The sequence below is a fragment of the Solanum pennellii genome, chromosome 2, assembly GCF_001406875.1.
Source record: "Solanum pennellii chromosome 2, SPENNV200".
Taxonomy (NCBI): Eukaryota; Viridiplantae; Streptophyta; class Magnoliopsida; order Solanales; family Solanaceae; genus Solanum; species Solanum pennellii.
Genome location: NC_028638.1, coordinates 44,454,500 through 44,471,889, shown reverse-complemented (window position 1 = coordinate 44,471,889; position 17,390 = coordinate 44,454,500). Strand labels below are relative to the sequence as shown.

At 31.4% G+C, this 17,390-nt stretch overlaps 1 protein-coding gene across 1 annotated transcript; it reads left to right on the top strand.

The window, feature by feature from the left end:
• Nucleotides 1-181: 181 nt before the first annotated feature.
• On the top strand, nt 182-7,255 carry LOC107011645 (integrin-linked protein kinase 1-like). The gene is made up of 12 exons (XM_015211229.2): nt 182-1,008; nt 1,606-1,680; nt 1,811-1,906; nt 2,223-2,308; nt 2,441-2,561; nt 2,761-2,840; nt 3,825-3,887; nt 4,046-4,164; nt 4,429-4,514; nt 4,973-5,094; nt 6,258-6,369; nt 6,939-7,255. Exons 1-12 carry the CDS (start codon nt 685-687, stop codon nt 7,038-7,040), a joined length of 1,386 nt encoding a protein of 461 aa, XP_015066715.1. The 5' UTR covers nt 182-684; the 3' UTR covers nt 7,041-7,255.
• The last annotated feature ends 10,135 nt before the right edge of the window (nt 7,256-17,390 follow it).

The window sequence follows — 17,390 nt, the reverse complement described above, 5'->3', positions numbered from 1 at the left end:
TTTAGATGAAATTACAAACTGGCCCCGTTCGTTACAGTTGGTTTAACTTCCGTTCCGACCAACTTGCGCGTCGTTTCACATAAAAATCAGATACTCCACCAGTCGCACCCACTGACGCGTGAGTACCACGCACCTTCTTCCTTATTTCCAATTGTCAACGTCCACCAATCCCCACTTGTTTTCCTATTTTTCTCACTTTCCTAAAACCCTTTGAAACGCTCAAAAACATCAAATTCTTATCCTTTAAATAGCCCCCATTTGAAAGCAAAGTCTCGTTCTTTTCTTTCAAGTAGACCCTGTTATTATTAGTATCTTTAAACTATCTTGTTCAACTGTTAAATTTTTCAAACAAAAAAGGAAGAAAAATCTGTTCTTTTTCAAGTTTATTCACCTCTGATCCCAAATTTGGTTGAAATAATAAGTTTCAAGAATACCCTTTTGCCATCTTTGGATTCTTGAATAGCTCTAGTATGAAGCATTAAGTTTTGCTGACACCCTTTTTGCAGATTTTTGATTCTTGAAAAAGCTTTGATCTTTGTTGCTTGTTTTGTGCTTCTTAAGCTGTAATGTTCTTTATTACTACTTTTTAAGTCAAATTTACGTTTCAATAGGCTTGTTAGGTTGAGGGGCTGCAGATCTTAAAAGGGGTTCAAGCAGATTAGTTGTTGGAATCTTGATCTTGAAATGGAACCAGTAAGATTCTTGTTGGGTAAGCAATCGTCCCTTGCACCAGAAAGGGTGATTGCTGCAGTGGAAATTGAGAGTGAAGATGGGGAGGAAGGGGATGTTATTGATATTGATCCGAGGATCAGGCTGATGTATTCAGCTAATGAGGGTGATATAGAAGGGATCAAGGAGCTTTTGGATTCGGGGACTGATGTGAACTTTCGAGATGATGATGAGAGGACTGCCCTACATGTTGCTGCTTGCCAAGGTTACAGTGATGTTGTGCAGCTGTTAATTGATAATGGGGCTGAAATTGATCCCGAAGATCGCTGGGGAAGCACGGTATATCTCATGAAACTAGTTCTATTATCATATGAATTTTGTGTATACCTAATGATTGGTAATGTGATATATAGTTAGATAATGCTTGATTGTGATTATGATTTTATATTGTTGACATCTTTACTTTTGGGTAGTTAGCTGGTATTGGAGAAAAAGGTATGGTCCCTTGCAGCCTGTTTTTATTTATCTATGTTCATTGAATCCAAACTTGATTCAGTTGACTTAATGAATTCATTTGAGGGAAGTGTCGTAAGAGAGTTATATGGAATAAATTTCTAAACTGCATTATATGAGTGGTTATAAATATGGGAGTACTTTATAACCATTGTTCTTGTTCTAGTATCAATGTCATTTTACTTGTAAGCAGAAATTTTATCAGGTCTAATATCTCTGTAATTTCAAGGAGACCCCAGCATTGCAGCCCCCAGTTGTTTTACTTCAAACCCCTCTTTGCATTGAGGGAAGAGTAAGAAATGACAATAGCATTGTCATGTATTACCAACCATTATTGACACAATGTTATCATCTAAAACTATGAAGTATCCTGCTTTTCCTATTGATCAACATGTTCTGAGCAATCTGATCTTTTCTGAGCAGCCTTTAGGAGATGCAATACATTATAAAAATCATCATGTGATCAAGCTACTGGAGGAACATGGTGCCAAGCCTCCTGTAAGTTTTATTTTCCGTTGTATTTTACTCATCAAGTGATTAAAAGAAAACTTTTGTCCATTGCGCAAAAGATTGCTTGGCTTTATTGCTGTCTAAATTTTGTTTTGGAAAAATAAAAATTCTCATCCAGATGGCTCCCATGCATGTCAACAATTCACGTGAAGTTCCAGAGTATGAGATTGATGCTAAAGAACTTGATTTCACGAACAGCATTGAATTGGCCAAGGTAATTACATATATAATATGTGAACATTTCAATGGGCTAGGTATGCTGATTTTCCTTTCAAAGTACTTCCTTTTTAACCTATTATCTTGGGAGGTTATATTGAGAAGTGAACAGAACTAAATTGAGTGGGATGCTCGGTTGGTCATAAGTTGATCTTCTTTGGTGTTTCTGTCATAAGAAGTCCTTATGTTAGGGTGCTATGTTTGGAAAAAGCTGGGAAATATTCACCTGATCCTTTTCCTATTCTTCTATTATGTTGCTCCAATCTACAAACTTTTCCTTCTGTATCTTTCTTATGATTCCTGAAATATTGTAGGGAACCTTTCATATTGCCTCATGGCGTGGAATAAAAGTTGCTGTGAAAAAGTTTGGAGATGATGAGATCGCTGATGAGGATAAAGTGTGAGTATAAGATCCCAATACTGCTTCTGTGGAATCTTCTAGTGAGAACAGAAAGCCCATAAGAGCTTCTTCTTCACATTGTTTAGCTCTCCTCATATCTCACTTATTTATTACATACTTGGATATTTGCAGGACGGCATTCAGAGACGAGCTTGCACTGCTCCAGAAGATTAGACATCCAAATGTCGTCCAATTTCTTGGTGCTGTAACACAAAGTAGCCCGATGATGATAGTGACGGAATACTTACCAAAGGTAGTCCCAAGTTTACTCTCTTGTTTTTTGTTGATCAAAAATGGTGTGTATGGTTATGTTTCACAACATTTCACTTGACGGTGAACGTTTTAGTTATTCTACACATTTATCTTAATTGATTCCTTTCTCTATTTTTTTCTTTTCTTGCAAAAGCAACAGCCCTGATACTAATTGTCTTTTTCATGGCTATACATTTCAGGGTGATCTTCATGCATATTTGAAGAATGAAGAATCTCTTAGACCAACAAAAGCTATCAGATTTGCAATAGACATCGCAAGGTTCACAAGCCACTCTACACTATTAGCTAATGTTATAAACTCACTACGTAAGAACAAGACCAACACTTATATAAATGTCTGGAACCTGGGGAACTTTGTGGAGTAACATTTAAAACCACACAACTTGCATATCTCTTGGTTTTAAATTCTAAAAATTAGCATCTGTGGGAGGCAGAGCAAGTAATCACTCAGCTGTTGATTATACTTCTGAGAATGTTTATCGCTTAATTCATCTAGTAGTTTGTTATGAATCTTTAGTTAACATCTATTGTGTTCTTAAAGATTCCATCTGGTGTTTGCATATCCACTGGTAATATTAATAGAAAGAAGAAAAGAAAATAGAAGATCATACTTGTTAATTGACATGCCACTTTTTCCTCGATCGCGAGGTTATCTGCTGACCTAGTATTCAAATTTCCTGCATATCACTTTAAGCTTACCCTAGGAATATCAAATAGGATGTATTGAGTAAACAAAAAGGAAACGAGAAGATGCAACACTAGTTGCTTTTTCCATCAGTCATTATTGGAAGTTAATAAACATCATTTTGATATTGCTCTCTACTTCCACTTTGTTTGACCTGCTTTCCAGCTAAAATTTATGCCCTGGGCCTGTAGTATCCTGTATTATTTCAAATATAATTCGTTATCTTTATACCCATTTCAAGTCTTCCTACTATTTAATATTATCATAAATCATTGAATCATTCTCTTTTAACTCTGAGATAGTCAACACAGCTCAAAGAAATCGGATTGGATTGCATCAAGGATCTCTTCAAAAGTTATTTTCTAATTCTATTAAAATTTAGATTTCCAAATTTCACTTGAATTTCCACAGCTGCTTGGCATGTGAAACACTTTGAATCAGCTCATGCTTGTTATTTACTAAAATAATCTATCAAACATACTATATGACTCATGTTAGCTTGAAGCATAATGTGCATAAGTAGAATTTTAACCACTCTTGTGGTTTATATTGTTGCAGAGGACTGAACTATCTACATGAAATTAAACCTGAAGCGATTATTCATCGTGACCTAGAGCCTTCGTAAGTTCTTTTCTTTTATTAGGTTTCCTTTGATTCCATTTGTGTAAGCAAATTCCCTTCCAAGGTTTTGTTGACAAGCCTCAATCTTTGAAGTTCCCTTCTTTCAAAATTGAGTTTCTTTCATCTTAATGTTTTAATATTTTCACGTGACATAACAGAAATATTTTGAGGGATGATACGGGACACCTGAAAGTTGCTGATTTTGGAGTCAGCAAGCTATTGAAAGTTACCAACAGGGTCAAAGAAGATAAGCCTCTGACATGTGATAACACATCTTGTGAGTACTCCTTTCTTTTAGGTATCACAACATTTCTTTTCAAATGGAGAACCATGCTGACATTTGACACAGACTCGTTAGTATTTGTGACACTGTTGTTGCTGCTTGTTTGGATGTAAAATTCCTGTCAGTCTAATTTTAAAAAAATTGTTCACGATTGCATGGTGCCGTTATTGCTTCTACTGATCCATTTCTGTTGATTAATGTTTAAAAAATATCTTAACCTGTTTCCTTTTTGTCTTTTATTTTGTTGGAAATAAATAGGCCGATATGTAGCTCCAGAGGTTTTCAAAAATGAGGAATACGATACCAAAGTTGATGTCTTTTCCTTTGCTTTAATTTTGCAAGAGGTAACATTTTCTTTGTCTTGTTTGAATTTTTTTATCTTAAGAAATGACAGTTCTTTAGTTCATTCATTGTGGACCATATATATAAAAATATATATGTTCATATATTATTTTCATGATTAATACTATATTCTGAATGGAGTTACATTATTGAAATGAAATAGACAGTGTTAATATCTGCTGAGGGAACTGACAGCAGGTGGTTAACTATCTGCTGTGGGAACTGACAGCAGGGGAACTGAAACTGCAGTTTTTATTTTCTACCATCTAAATAAATCAGTACTGCAATACATATTGATTATACTCTATACTAGTGTTGATCTGCTCTATGATGCTAGAAATCAACTAAAACTTCTAAAATGTGCTTTATGAACTTCCACAAGTCAAGGATGTGCATATTTTCTATATTTGTTTCCACAAATAAGTTGGGATTTTGATAATTGTGCTGTCGTGTACTTTAGATGATTGAAGGCTGCCCCCCTTTCAAAGCAAAGAATGAAAATGAAGTACCCAAACACTATGCTGCTAAGGAGCGCCCTCCTTTTAAAGCGCCAGCAAAATGTTATGCCCATGGACTTAAGGAGTAAGTTCTCTATCAATTTATTTGTGGAACTCCATAGTCTAATACTTGTGCAATGCAATGGAAACTCTATGTTCTCATTGAAATTTAAGAAAATGATAACAATTAAGATATTAAGTAAAATTCGACAACATTTGTTTATGACTGGTCTAAGTCTAAGTACTGTCTCTATATATCTAACTATCACAATTTACGTATGTGAAAAGAGTAAGAATAACAAGGAAAGTACACTTCGTGGACATGCTTCATTATTTAAACATAAATATGCTTACGGAAGAAGATATATGTGGGGTTTATACTAGCAAGGTTCTGCCCGAAGGACCAAGCTTTACTTCTTGGACAAGTTTGGTATATTGTCTTCCCTTTGTTGGCAGATATTATAGTCGCATTGCACTTATCCCACCAATACGTCATCAAAAGCCTCTCCTGGCTCATGCTTAGACACTCTAAGATCCTTTCTCAAACCTGCTCCCACTTTGAATCAATTTATTTCTTATTCTAAGGGCCTCAAAGATAGCTTATAGAAAACAGAGCTTTCACCTATGAGATTGCCTTGTATTCCACTTGGTCGCATACCCAGACAGAAACTAAGCTCCCATTCCCGACCCATTTAACAAGCTACGACAAGTAACAACTGTAGAACAATTTGTCCTTTTAGAAACCATTAAGGAAAGTGTATGTTAAATGACTCCTACCTATGTGTCCTGTGTTCTGACAAATAAGTTATAGACCTTCATTTGTTAAAATTTCTTTTAAGTGCCAATGGCCGCATTTTATGTGATAATAAGAATACTTATTACAGTTAAGTTCTAGAGTTCAATGACCATCCTTTCCCTGTGTGCAACTTAATGGAGGATCTATAAATCATGACATAGACATTCCCATGCAATTTATGAACAAAACAGTTTAAGTTTAAAACTAAACAAAAGGAAGTCGATCCAGAAGTCAATTTGTAACTTCTTTGATTCTACTTATTCTACAGTTGACTAGGTTTATAATTGTGGTTCTATATTTGATACTTTTTGAGATATTCAATAATGAACTGGTTTGCTGTGAATCAACTCTTTTTTTCCCACAGTATAGGTTTTAGCTTTTTATGGTAGCCAAATCATCACTGCCATTGTTGTTATTACCTGATTTAATCAGAGTTGATTTTGGTTTTCCAGGCTGATTGAAGAGTGCTGGAATGAGAATCCGGCTATGCGTCCAACTTTCAAGAAAATAATCCCAAGGCTCGAGGCCATTTACAACAAATTTGGCCAGAAAAGGCGTTGGAAGGTAAACCTTTCGGTCATTGCACTTATAAATAGTGATTGGTGCATATGTATTTTGAACTTCTCATATTGGTGATAATGAATTAAAACTATTTTCCAAGCCTAGTCAAGTAGATCTGTATTACCTAAATCACTTGAGCATCTGTGATTGCATGAGTAGTTCTTATACATCCCATTCACCTCTTTCTACGCTTCAACAAGTGCGTAGCAACTAGCAAATGATACATAATTGCATAAACTTGACAGGAAAATAAAAACATGCTCATGTTCTGATTGATAAGAGTCTCTCTGGTTTTCTGCTGATTTTCATGCCTAGTACTAGAGGACAAGCCAGTCTTTCCGATAATGTTCTATTTCTTTTTTCATCTTTCCTTCATACTTGTCTCATCGACATAGTCAAAGATGGTTTAGAATTTTGGCTTAAGCTTAACGATGCCTGAGTCTCAGCGATGTCCTGTATTGTGTTTTAGGAGATATAGTTTTGTTGCTACTTCAATGCTCTTATATATGTGATTATCATTCTGAGTTAAGCTTAGATCTCTCATTTCATCTTGTATGTGTTTCTCTATGCAGGTTAGACCATTGAAATGTTTCCAGAATTTCGAGGCCATGTGGAAGAAAGAAAACTCAAGTTCAAGTAGGAATGGATCATCGCGATCAAACAGCAGTATCTAACAAACTGTGGATATTTCCTTTGTTCAAGCGTGCATATGTTTCCTTCACACATTTCTGCCAAATATATCAGTAGTAGGAAGTTGTATCACTTTTTCTAGCTTTAAATCTCTAGATGTCCAAAACAAATGGTCATCCTTTTTTTTCTTTGCCTCTTTCTATTGAGATCTATATTGTTTATGTACATTATAGTAGATAAAATATTCATCTTCTATCTTTGCTTTGTGGAACCATCCAATTTACTAAGACAAAAAAAAGAAGAGAAATAATAGGCGATTCTTTCCATCTATCCTTGGTGGACAGAGTTAATCGACATGTGCTATAGGGAGGTACTAACCAGTACACACACTTGAGGGGCGGAAGGACCCTTTAATAGAAAATTACATTGTATACTTGCAAATGGTGAATCCCCTTCATGAAAATCCAACCTCCGTCATTACGGTCCTCTCAAAGAAAGGGAAAAGAAAGACAATTCCCCTAAAAATTTAGGTTAAGGTATCTCTCTTATTTCCCAAGGATTTAGGTTAAGGGTTCTCTGTTCCCAAAGATTTAGGTCAAGGCATCTTTCTGAAATCCAGCCTCTACACAGCCTATGGTGGGGACACTGAGCAAAGCCAGCACATAATAAATTGACTACAAAAACCCTATTGAAAACACCATACATATTGTTAGCTAAATTAGTTAAGTTTTCATAATGTAGGACCACACTCCCATTACAAATGCTTTCCAAATATAGAAACACAACCAATATATACATATTCTTGATATATGCTCTCAAAAATTCACTCCAATCTTATTGTAATTCGTCTAATATTATATTTTAGCCTTAAGCCCTAAAGTATAATCCCAATTGGTTTAAGGAGTTATTTAGGTTGTATTCGATACAAAGGAAAATAATGTTAGTTTCATATTTATTTTCTTGTGTTCGCTATGTAAACAAAAGTTATTAGCCTCTCTATATATATATGACAAAAATACTATGAGGGGCAGGGATGAAGCTAAAACATTAGTGGTGAAGATTACGTTGAAGGGTAGGAGAACACAATTAATGTGGAATGTCATTTGTGGAACTTGTCACTACAACAAAAATAACTTTTAACGACAATAAATATTAACATTAATAAGAATTTTGACCAATCAAACAAGAGAAAATCGAAATAAAATTATATCTCACCATACCAAGCACACACTAATAATTAAGAAAAATAAATACACACACATTTATATAGTGTAACTTTTAAGTAAAGGCTTTGATCAAAATTAGCATTTTACTCAAATTTCCCATTAGCTAAGAAGCAAAATAGAAAAGTATTTCATGGTTTGGTTTGGAGTTACTTTCATAATAAGTATTTGATGTATTTAGTTATTACTTTCGTAAGTAGCAAATTTATTTGTTACTCAATAAGGTACATAGATTACAATGTCATAAAGTTTTGCTAGTTCAATCTGTTGAATGTAATTCTTCCAAAAAGAATTTTGGGACCAAATAGTAGAAGAGTGTCACATTATCCCATACTAGTTGAGAAAATAAGTTATTGGTTCCTTTATATAGAAATGAGAAATACCGATCTCACGACTAACTTTTAAGGATTAGTTAACTTTTATGATATTAGAATCAGACCTATAGTGTCGCACATTAGTTGAAAGAATGAGCTATTGTAATTCTATATGGTTTAAGCATCGAATAATTAATTTTTTTTCGATTAGTTAGGTTCAAAATTCATTTTTTTTAACGCATTAATGAAGGAGGAAAGGGACAGAAATGAAGTTCACGGCCGAAAGCTGGTGTAAGTTATAATTCGATAGACCTGTGAAGCAATAATTGGATGAGGACTATACTTTTTTGCAAATAAATTGAACTGAAATTTCCCTAAAAAACTCATGTTATTTTGTGGTCCCATTTGTCAATAATGAACAATATTGGCTGTTTGTATAAGAGTTTGGACATAGAGCAACTGTCTTTTTACCTATAATAATTAATGACAAAAAAAAAATTAACCATAATTAATTTTTCATACTTTCAACACAAACGGCTAATTAAAAATGTATAAACTTTCATTTTTGGGAGATTTTCTAAGTCTAAGAAAAATTTAAATGTCACAGTTTTGAGAGTCAAAACTTTTATTAAATCGTAAATAAAGTGTATGACCTTATTAACTTTAACGTTATCGGGTGAAGCATATGATTATTCTTTTTAATTTTATAAGCACGTTTAAAGCTAAGATTTGTCAAACCATTAATCAAGCCATGTTTGGAGCCCTCTCCACATGTATGAGTGATTTTGATATACGTGTAACCGAATATTTCCCTTTCTTAAACTAATTAAGCTCCCATTTGGTCATACATTATTTGTCTATGAAATTTGGTCAATTTATTAAAATCTGTCTTTTAAAAATAATCAAATTCTATACCAATTTTGGATGAAATTTCACTTTTAACTCATAAAAACTTTAAATTTTTTTCCCATATACAAGTCAGGTCCAAACACAACTTTAAATTCCACTTAAAATACTTCAACAAACTTCAAAAAACTAATTTTATTTTTTTAAAAAAAAATTCAACTAAATTTATAATCAAAGGCTAGCTAAATAAAAAGTTGATACACGTTAGTCACGAGAGAGTAGCTACTCTAAACCTATAGTAAGAAAGTAAAATTATGACCCATTCAATCTGTTTAAATTTTAACGGTATAATAATCAGCTTATTTATAAATTCAGTCCAATATAATTTGATCAAATTTAATTTTCTAAAATTTGAGACGACAAATTATATATGTAGTCTAAATTGACCCAAAAAATTGCTTTATCTAAAATAAAATGAGTAGCTTTTATAACTATGATTAAAAAAAAGGTTTGTTTTTTTTTTTTAAAAAAAAATTTATCTATTAATTGAATAAATCACAACAAATAAAGAAATTGAAATTTGGTAACAGAGTTGGGCTATGACTGTTTATTTTGCTAATTTTGATCCAGACTAACTTTTGAGAGGTGATTTACAAAAATGGCCTTTAAAATAAAATATGTTGTTTTTTTGAAAAAATTCTTTTGGTCAGAATTGTACTTTATCAATGTAATTTTACCTTTTTAAACATTTTAACCCTTTTAACATTAATACATTTTGACTAAAAGATGAAAAAAATCAATTCACTTTTAAACAAAAAAAATTATATCCACCAATTTACCACCCCTAGCTAGCTATCACGTCTCCCACAAGAGAGTAACATTTTTTTTTCTATTGGGGTAGGAAAATAGGAAGTAAATTATAATTTAAAGAATCGAACCTTCACCAACAAAGTGAAAGTTCAGATAGCCAATCATTTGAACTAGAAGTTACTCGTCAACGCCTCTTTACCAGATTTTAGAAGAATACACATCACTAACACTAGGAAATTAGATGACCTCCCATATAGTGCCAATGTGAAATTGGGCATAAGAATTTAGGCATAGAATGTAACAACCCTAATCAAGACTTTTTAACTTTAGAAAGAAGGGAATAACTCCATTACTCCAATATAACATAGAATACACTTTCCAAGAAACACAAATAATATTCTCAAATTCACATGTATTCCACATGGAATTTGGCATATTACATACACACTCCCAATAGAATTAAAGTTGTATTTCAATAACCATGGACTATGATATATATATAATATATGTAATTGAGCACATTTTTTTTTCTTTTTCCTATTGGCACTTGAAGAAAGAACAAGAACCAAATATGCTAATGTAGCATGTAGAATTTGAAAGTTACTTACAAATTAAAGTATATGCCCCCACTTGATTGCATGCATCAATGTGGTCCTCATACTAAGATATGGTGAAGATTTGTTTGCATTTCCCTTTAGAAGTTTTGACATTTAAGGATTCTGTTTAACTACCACAACTCCCAACCCCCCTCCTTTATTCTCTATTACTCCCTTCGTTTTGATTTGTTTTATCTATTAACTTGACTTAGACAAAAAAAATTATGAAAATAAAGAAGACTTTTAAATTTTATGATCTTAAAGTAAGGATATGTCATAATCATGTCATTTAATCTTGTGATTTTGATCGTGTCACATAAAAAATTGAAATCAAATTATTGCTAAAACGGGAGATGGGATCATTCTTAAGAATTAGACAAATTTTTTAGTTTTTCGTGTGTGAACTTTTTGGTGATATGGTTTTTGGACACTTTTTTCCCCAAAAGTTTTACAGGACCCTCCGTGATGACCTTGGGGAACAATAAGTACTATAGGCACACCATGATCCACGCCTTTTTTTTAGCATTTAGGGAGAACAGTAATTAGACGATTTTCTTAGTTTTTAATATGTGTTAGTCTAAAAGACAAGCAGGTCAAACAAATTGAAATGGAGGGAGTATTAACCGATTTCATCTTTATAAAGTTTTAATTCCATCTCCAGGAAAAATGCAGTAATATCCCTTGAAAGCACCAGGATATATGTACCAAGAAAAGAAAGAAATTCCATTCAAACTAATCAATTTTGATGAATTGAATATAGAAATAAAAAATGACATCACAAGGTTTATGTAAGTACCCTCTTTATTTACTTTTTTTTAAAAAATACTTTATGACTAAAATGTTTGTGTAAAATAAGATGATACAACACATTCATACTTCTTTGACTATCAAATCTAACAGTCATAAGATTTTTTTAAGTACAAAAAAAAAGAGGATAACATCATGATTTGTAAGTGACATGTTGTTTGTACGTACGATAATTCCTAAGACATTTGTTTTTATTACTAAATTGAGCTCCTTTTAATCATTAATGTACAAATATAACAATTTGAATTTGCTACAACATTGTGTGTAAACGAGGCCTAACAGAAGAAATGAAAGTAAATGCTGTGGTACAAGATAGGACAACGGTAATTATAACAATCGTGTTGAGTTAAATTTGAATGGATTATTAATTAATTCAAAAGTTAATTAGACTAATGAGATAGACAATATATATAAATGAGCCATAGTCCAACCAGTCTGCCAAATCTTACCATATTTTAATTTTCTAATTTAAATTTTTATTTTTGTAAGAGCATGAGTGAGCATGACATATCAAACAAAAAAAAATTGAAATATATTTACAAGTTCTTACAAATTTCAAAAATAGCAATAATAAATATAATGAAGCTCTATAGCTATGAGTTCAAGAATTGTGCTTTATAGCTATAGTTTCGTTTGCTATAGAGGTTGAGAATTGTATATTTTTGCTTGTCCATTATATATTTCTCTTGTGAATGTACAAACTGTGTAAGTATATAGAAATTCTATATTTATACATTTAGGAATTTATAAGAATTTCGTTTTTATATTTCGCTTATCAATATACAAATAGTAATTCATTATGATTTTTTTCATAAATAGTATACAAATAGCTAGGGTAATCATATATTAATTCTAAACTTTTACAGTTAAAAGCCGAATTATATAAATTTTGGATTTATACCCTTAGTAATCTTATTATACAAATTCTGATTTTTTTACCGTCAAAAATCAAATTATACAAATTCTGAATTTATACACTTCGAAATCAAATTATAGAAATTCTGATTTTTTACTATCAGAAACCAAATAATATAAATTCTAAATTTATACACTACTAAAATATACAAATTTTGAATTTATACAATTAAGAAAACTAATAGCACAATTTCACAAAATTATAGCGACGAATTAAAAATAACAAAAAAAGTATAGCTATATTATATAATATACCTAGATGTTTATCATTCCACATAATTTTCTTACTCCCTCCGTTTAAAAAAGAATGACCTTATTTCTTTTTTCAAATGTTTCAAAAAGAATGACCTCTTTTTTTTTTTATAACTTTTCACGTGACATGTTTAAGGCCACAAGATCAAAGAACAATTTTGTACATTTGACTTAACTTTAATTTAGAACCACAAGATTCAAAAATTTTCTTTATATTCTTAAACTCCATGCTAAGTCAAACTAGATCTTCGTGAAACAGAGCAATTTCCACATTGTTAGTTATTGTTTTGAAAACATTTGTTTTCTAATGTTAGAGAACTCTAGAAATAATTAACAGAGGGATTAGTAAAAATTGGACACGTAATTATATTTTTGAAATGTTTGGTGATAAATTGGAAACTATAAGAGAAAAAAAAGAATGTATTGATATTTTGTATCTAACTTCTGCAGCCATGATTGACTCGAATCTTCTTTTATTAATTAATTTTAACGTTTAGTCCTATAATTCATTAATTATCAGTTATATTGTTCTTATTTTATATAAAATAAGATTCAACATTTTAAAAAGCCTAATTCTTTAGTGAAAAAATGAACCTACAATATATTTGATCTCATGAGACAATCAGTTAAGTAACTCTTTTTACTAATTATTTTTAGGGGACAGTAAATATTCAAGTTGACTCCTTAACTTTTTTAATTTGCCACTTAACCCCCACTTGTTTCAACTTAATAACAATCCAACTCTGAATTATTCTCATCTTGGTCAACTAATTGTAGTATTTGTTTTTTTTGCATCACTTATTTTTTTTAAAAGAAAAAGTCTGAATCATTCAAATACAGTACAAAATTCTAAAAAGGCTCTAATGTTTTTATTGATATACTATTTTTTTTTATTATTATTAGTTAAGAAAAGGGAAAATTGTATAAAATAGCAAACTAATAACCTAAATTAAATGGAATAGCTAGGGTTTGATTTAATTGTGCTCCATAGCAAACATTATCTAAAATTTGCCAGCGTCTCTCTCCCAGGAATCTCGCTCGCCACTCTCCATTCTCGCTAGCCTCTCCCGCTTTATACACAGAAGTGTATAATTCTGTTTCTGTTTTGTATAAAGCGAGAGAAAATTGTATATACACATGCAAAAATGTATATCTTCGTGTTATACACTTAATTATACAATTTACAAACATTTTACTTCAAAAATTGCAGAGAAAAAGGCCAACGAATTATACAATTGCGAATTATACAATTGCAGTGAAATACAATTTTCTCTAGCTTTATACAACAGAAGTGTATATATTGTGTTTCTGTTTTTGTATAAAGCGAGAAAAACATATATCTTCTTGCTATACACTTATAATTATGCAATATACATACATTTTAATTCGATTCAACTATATGCAAAGCAAATTATACAATTGCAGCGAAATAGGCCAACGAATTATACAATTTAGGCCAGCGAATTATACAATTTAGGCCAGCGAATTATACACTTTTATATGTATAGCGAATTATACAGTTTTTATGTTTGCTATGGAGCGCAATTATGCAAAGTTTGCTATATTATACAAATATGAATTTTTTGTTTGCTATATGTGAAAGTTACCCTTAAGAAAATCTGCATTTATTACTTATTTTGATGTGATGTTACTTCTCCTATTTTTAGTATTTTTTTTAAAAAAGATTATATTATTGATAAGAAATTTTAAAGTGATGAAAATAAATTGCAATTACAAATAAAATATGATAAATAGAATAATTGTGAATAATTATGTTCCTCACTCGATTTCCTCTTAGAATTTTTACTGAGCTTGAAAACTGTGAGCATAGGATGATTTGGACCTCCTTGTTATTTATTTGATCTCTAAGAATGTCGGGCGGTGGCTATACATAAATATAGTATTTGATGGTTTGATCTCTTTATGAATATTCCAGAAGTTTATGAATTTTCAAGATCTTGATCTCTTTATAAATACTCAAGAGTTAATGAGTTATTCAATATTATTTGTTAAGGGGATGTGTTAAACATTTTTATATAGGCATGAGATGAGGTTTAGCTGTTTTGGGATAGATTAACCTCCAAAAACTTCAACAACGATTTGTCTCGTCTCGTACATTTTCACAAAAATTTGATGTCTACAATTGTGTCATAGTTATTTCAAGATTTGTTTAAGTGTAGACTTGATGAAACACAAAGACGAGACTTGAAGTATCCATAAAAATAGAGTTTCCATTTTTTGCTATTTTGTGTCTCTAGATTTGCAGATCTGATTTATGAGAGAAGATATGAAAGACAAATTTGGTCTCATATTGAACGTGTCAATTTATTTGCAACAAATTTTAAATTGATAGAAAATAAATCGCAATCACAATTAAAACATGATGAAATCAATATTTTATTCATAAATATTTGTGATTGCAGTTATGTTCCTCCCTTGTGATTTGAGGGCTCTTAGTAATGTATTTCTCGAATGTAAGATGATTTTGAATCATCCAATCGATAGGCATGTCAAGCGACAATTTTAATACTTCTTAAATAAAAATAAATAGTACACATTTAAATATTGATAAAATACATAATTTAAATTATTTAATAATCAAATATAGAAATAACGTCTTAATATAACTAGATGTATAACAAATGGGCCTTATATTAGCCCCCTCAAGACTTGGAGAAAAATGACAAGATTGTTGCACGTCCCTATCAAAAGCACTTGATCATGTTTATTTATTATGTTTCATAGAAGCAAATTTTATAACCTCTTAATTTAATTGTGGATGGAAATTAAAAAAAAAATTAAAAAAAATCAGTTTGTAAGCATTGAAGTGTTTATATTGAATGACTACCCCCACTCTGCCTTTTTCCTTTATTTCTAAGTGGAAATTGTACACATGCTACAACAAGTGGTGGACATGACACATCAAAAAAGTTTACGGCACCTTTGTAAATATCATTCATTTTCCAACCATATTCATACCCTCTCTGTGGCATGGAGTCAATTATTATTATATCTAGGGTTCCACCAATATATTTCTTCACTTTATAATCAATTAATCACATAAACATTAATGGAATAGACAATTTTTCAAATATAGTACACTTAATTCCTATGGTCTATTCAATATAACTATATCAGAAATGATCTTTAAATGTCTTTAACATCTATAACGATATTTAATTCAATTACAATTAAAATTAGCTAATTAATTTAGTAAAGACTTTAGCATTCTTTGTTAATACTACAACCAAAACAACTTTTAGCGGCAATAAATGTTGACATTAATAAAGAGTGCTAAAGTCTTTTCCAGCATTAGTTTAAGTGTCATTAGAATCAATGTCGCTAAAGGCTTTAAGGACATATACAAAGAGTGTTAATTTTCGCTAAAAATACATATTTGGCTGCAATTAATAATGATCATTTTTGATGTAGTGTAATGAATATATATATATATTGATGTTAAGAGCGATTTTTTTGTTCTAGTGTGTTCATATGTATGTGTATCTTTGAACTTGTAAACTCATGTATTTTCTTGCCAAATAATGTATTGTCATTGCAATGTTAGACATGTCTCATGATTGGCATAGAAGAGAAGAATGAAAAAGGGCATTATTAAGAGCAAAAGAAAAAGAATTTAGGCCAATGTCTAGAACAAAAGGACTAAGCTTATAATATTGAATCATATCCTAAGGGTATAAGGTCAAAGGCTAATTAATTAGTAGTGGTAAAATGAAATTGGATGAAGAAATGATGATGATCCCAAAAATAAAAGAAAGAAGTAAAATAGACAAGAAAATGGAAAGGTAGAAAAAGATGAAAGTAAATTTGTTGTATTTGTCATTGAGCACATAAGAGGTCCATATAGACAAATTTATTGGCCTTGTTACCAAAGAAACAAGTAACTTTTTGACATGATGGTATAACTTGATATAAGTGGTTGTTTCATACAAGAGTTTCAATGGAAAAGAAACTGGAGTCACATGCCAGTCACCTTCTCTTTTGTCATACCTAGTTTCACTAATCTAGTCATTTTCTTTTCTTTTATCCCCTCTCAATGATCTAGTTAAAGTCTCAGTTTATATGGGAGAGTAAATAAAATCACAAAGTAATATGTATTTTTAGGGGTAGGAAAGTCATCATGTAGAAGAAAAGTAGTTATATTGGGGGGGGGGGGGGGAAGGAGATTTGCAATCGATCACATACGAATTCAATCAGCCTCAATATTCTTAACAAGAAACACAAATGTGAATTATCAAACTTTGAAAAATATTAAATTCTGAATGTATTACGAATTTAGTCTTATTAAACTTATCAATTTTAAATTTTGGATCTGTCTCTGATAGCGAGAGTAAATGCAAAGGGAGGAGGGATGGGGGGATTGTTATGGGATGGAGAGGTGGAGTTTACATATAGAAATCAATAATTAAGAGATTTGGGAAAACATTTTAACCTCTTTTGGTTCAAATCTTTCTTATTGAGGTTTCTTTAAAAGGTCTAATCCAAAATTTGGGAAGCATTTAAGCTTGAGTGTAACCTATTCCAAATTTCCAATGTTCTCTTCACCCATCAAACATCACTGTCACTTTCAAGGGTCATTTTCTACTCTGTCCACTTCCTCCCCCCACCCAACC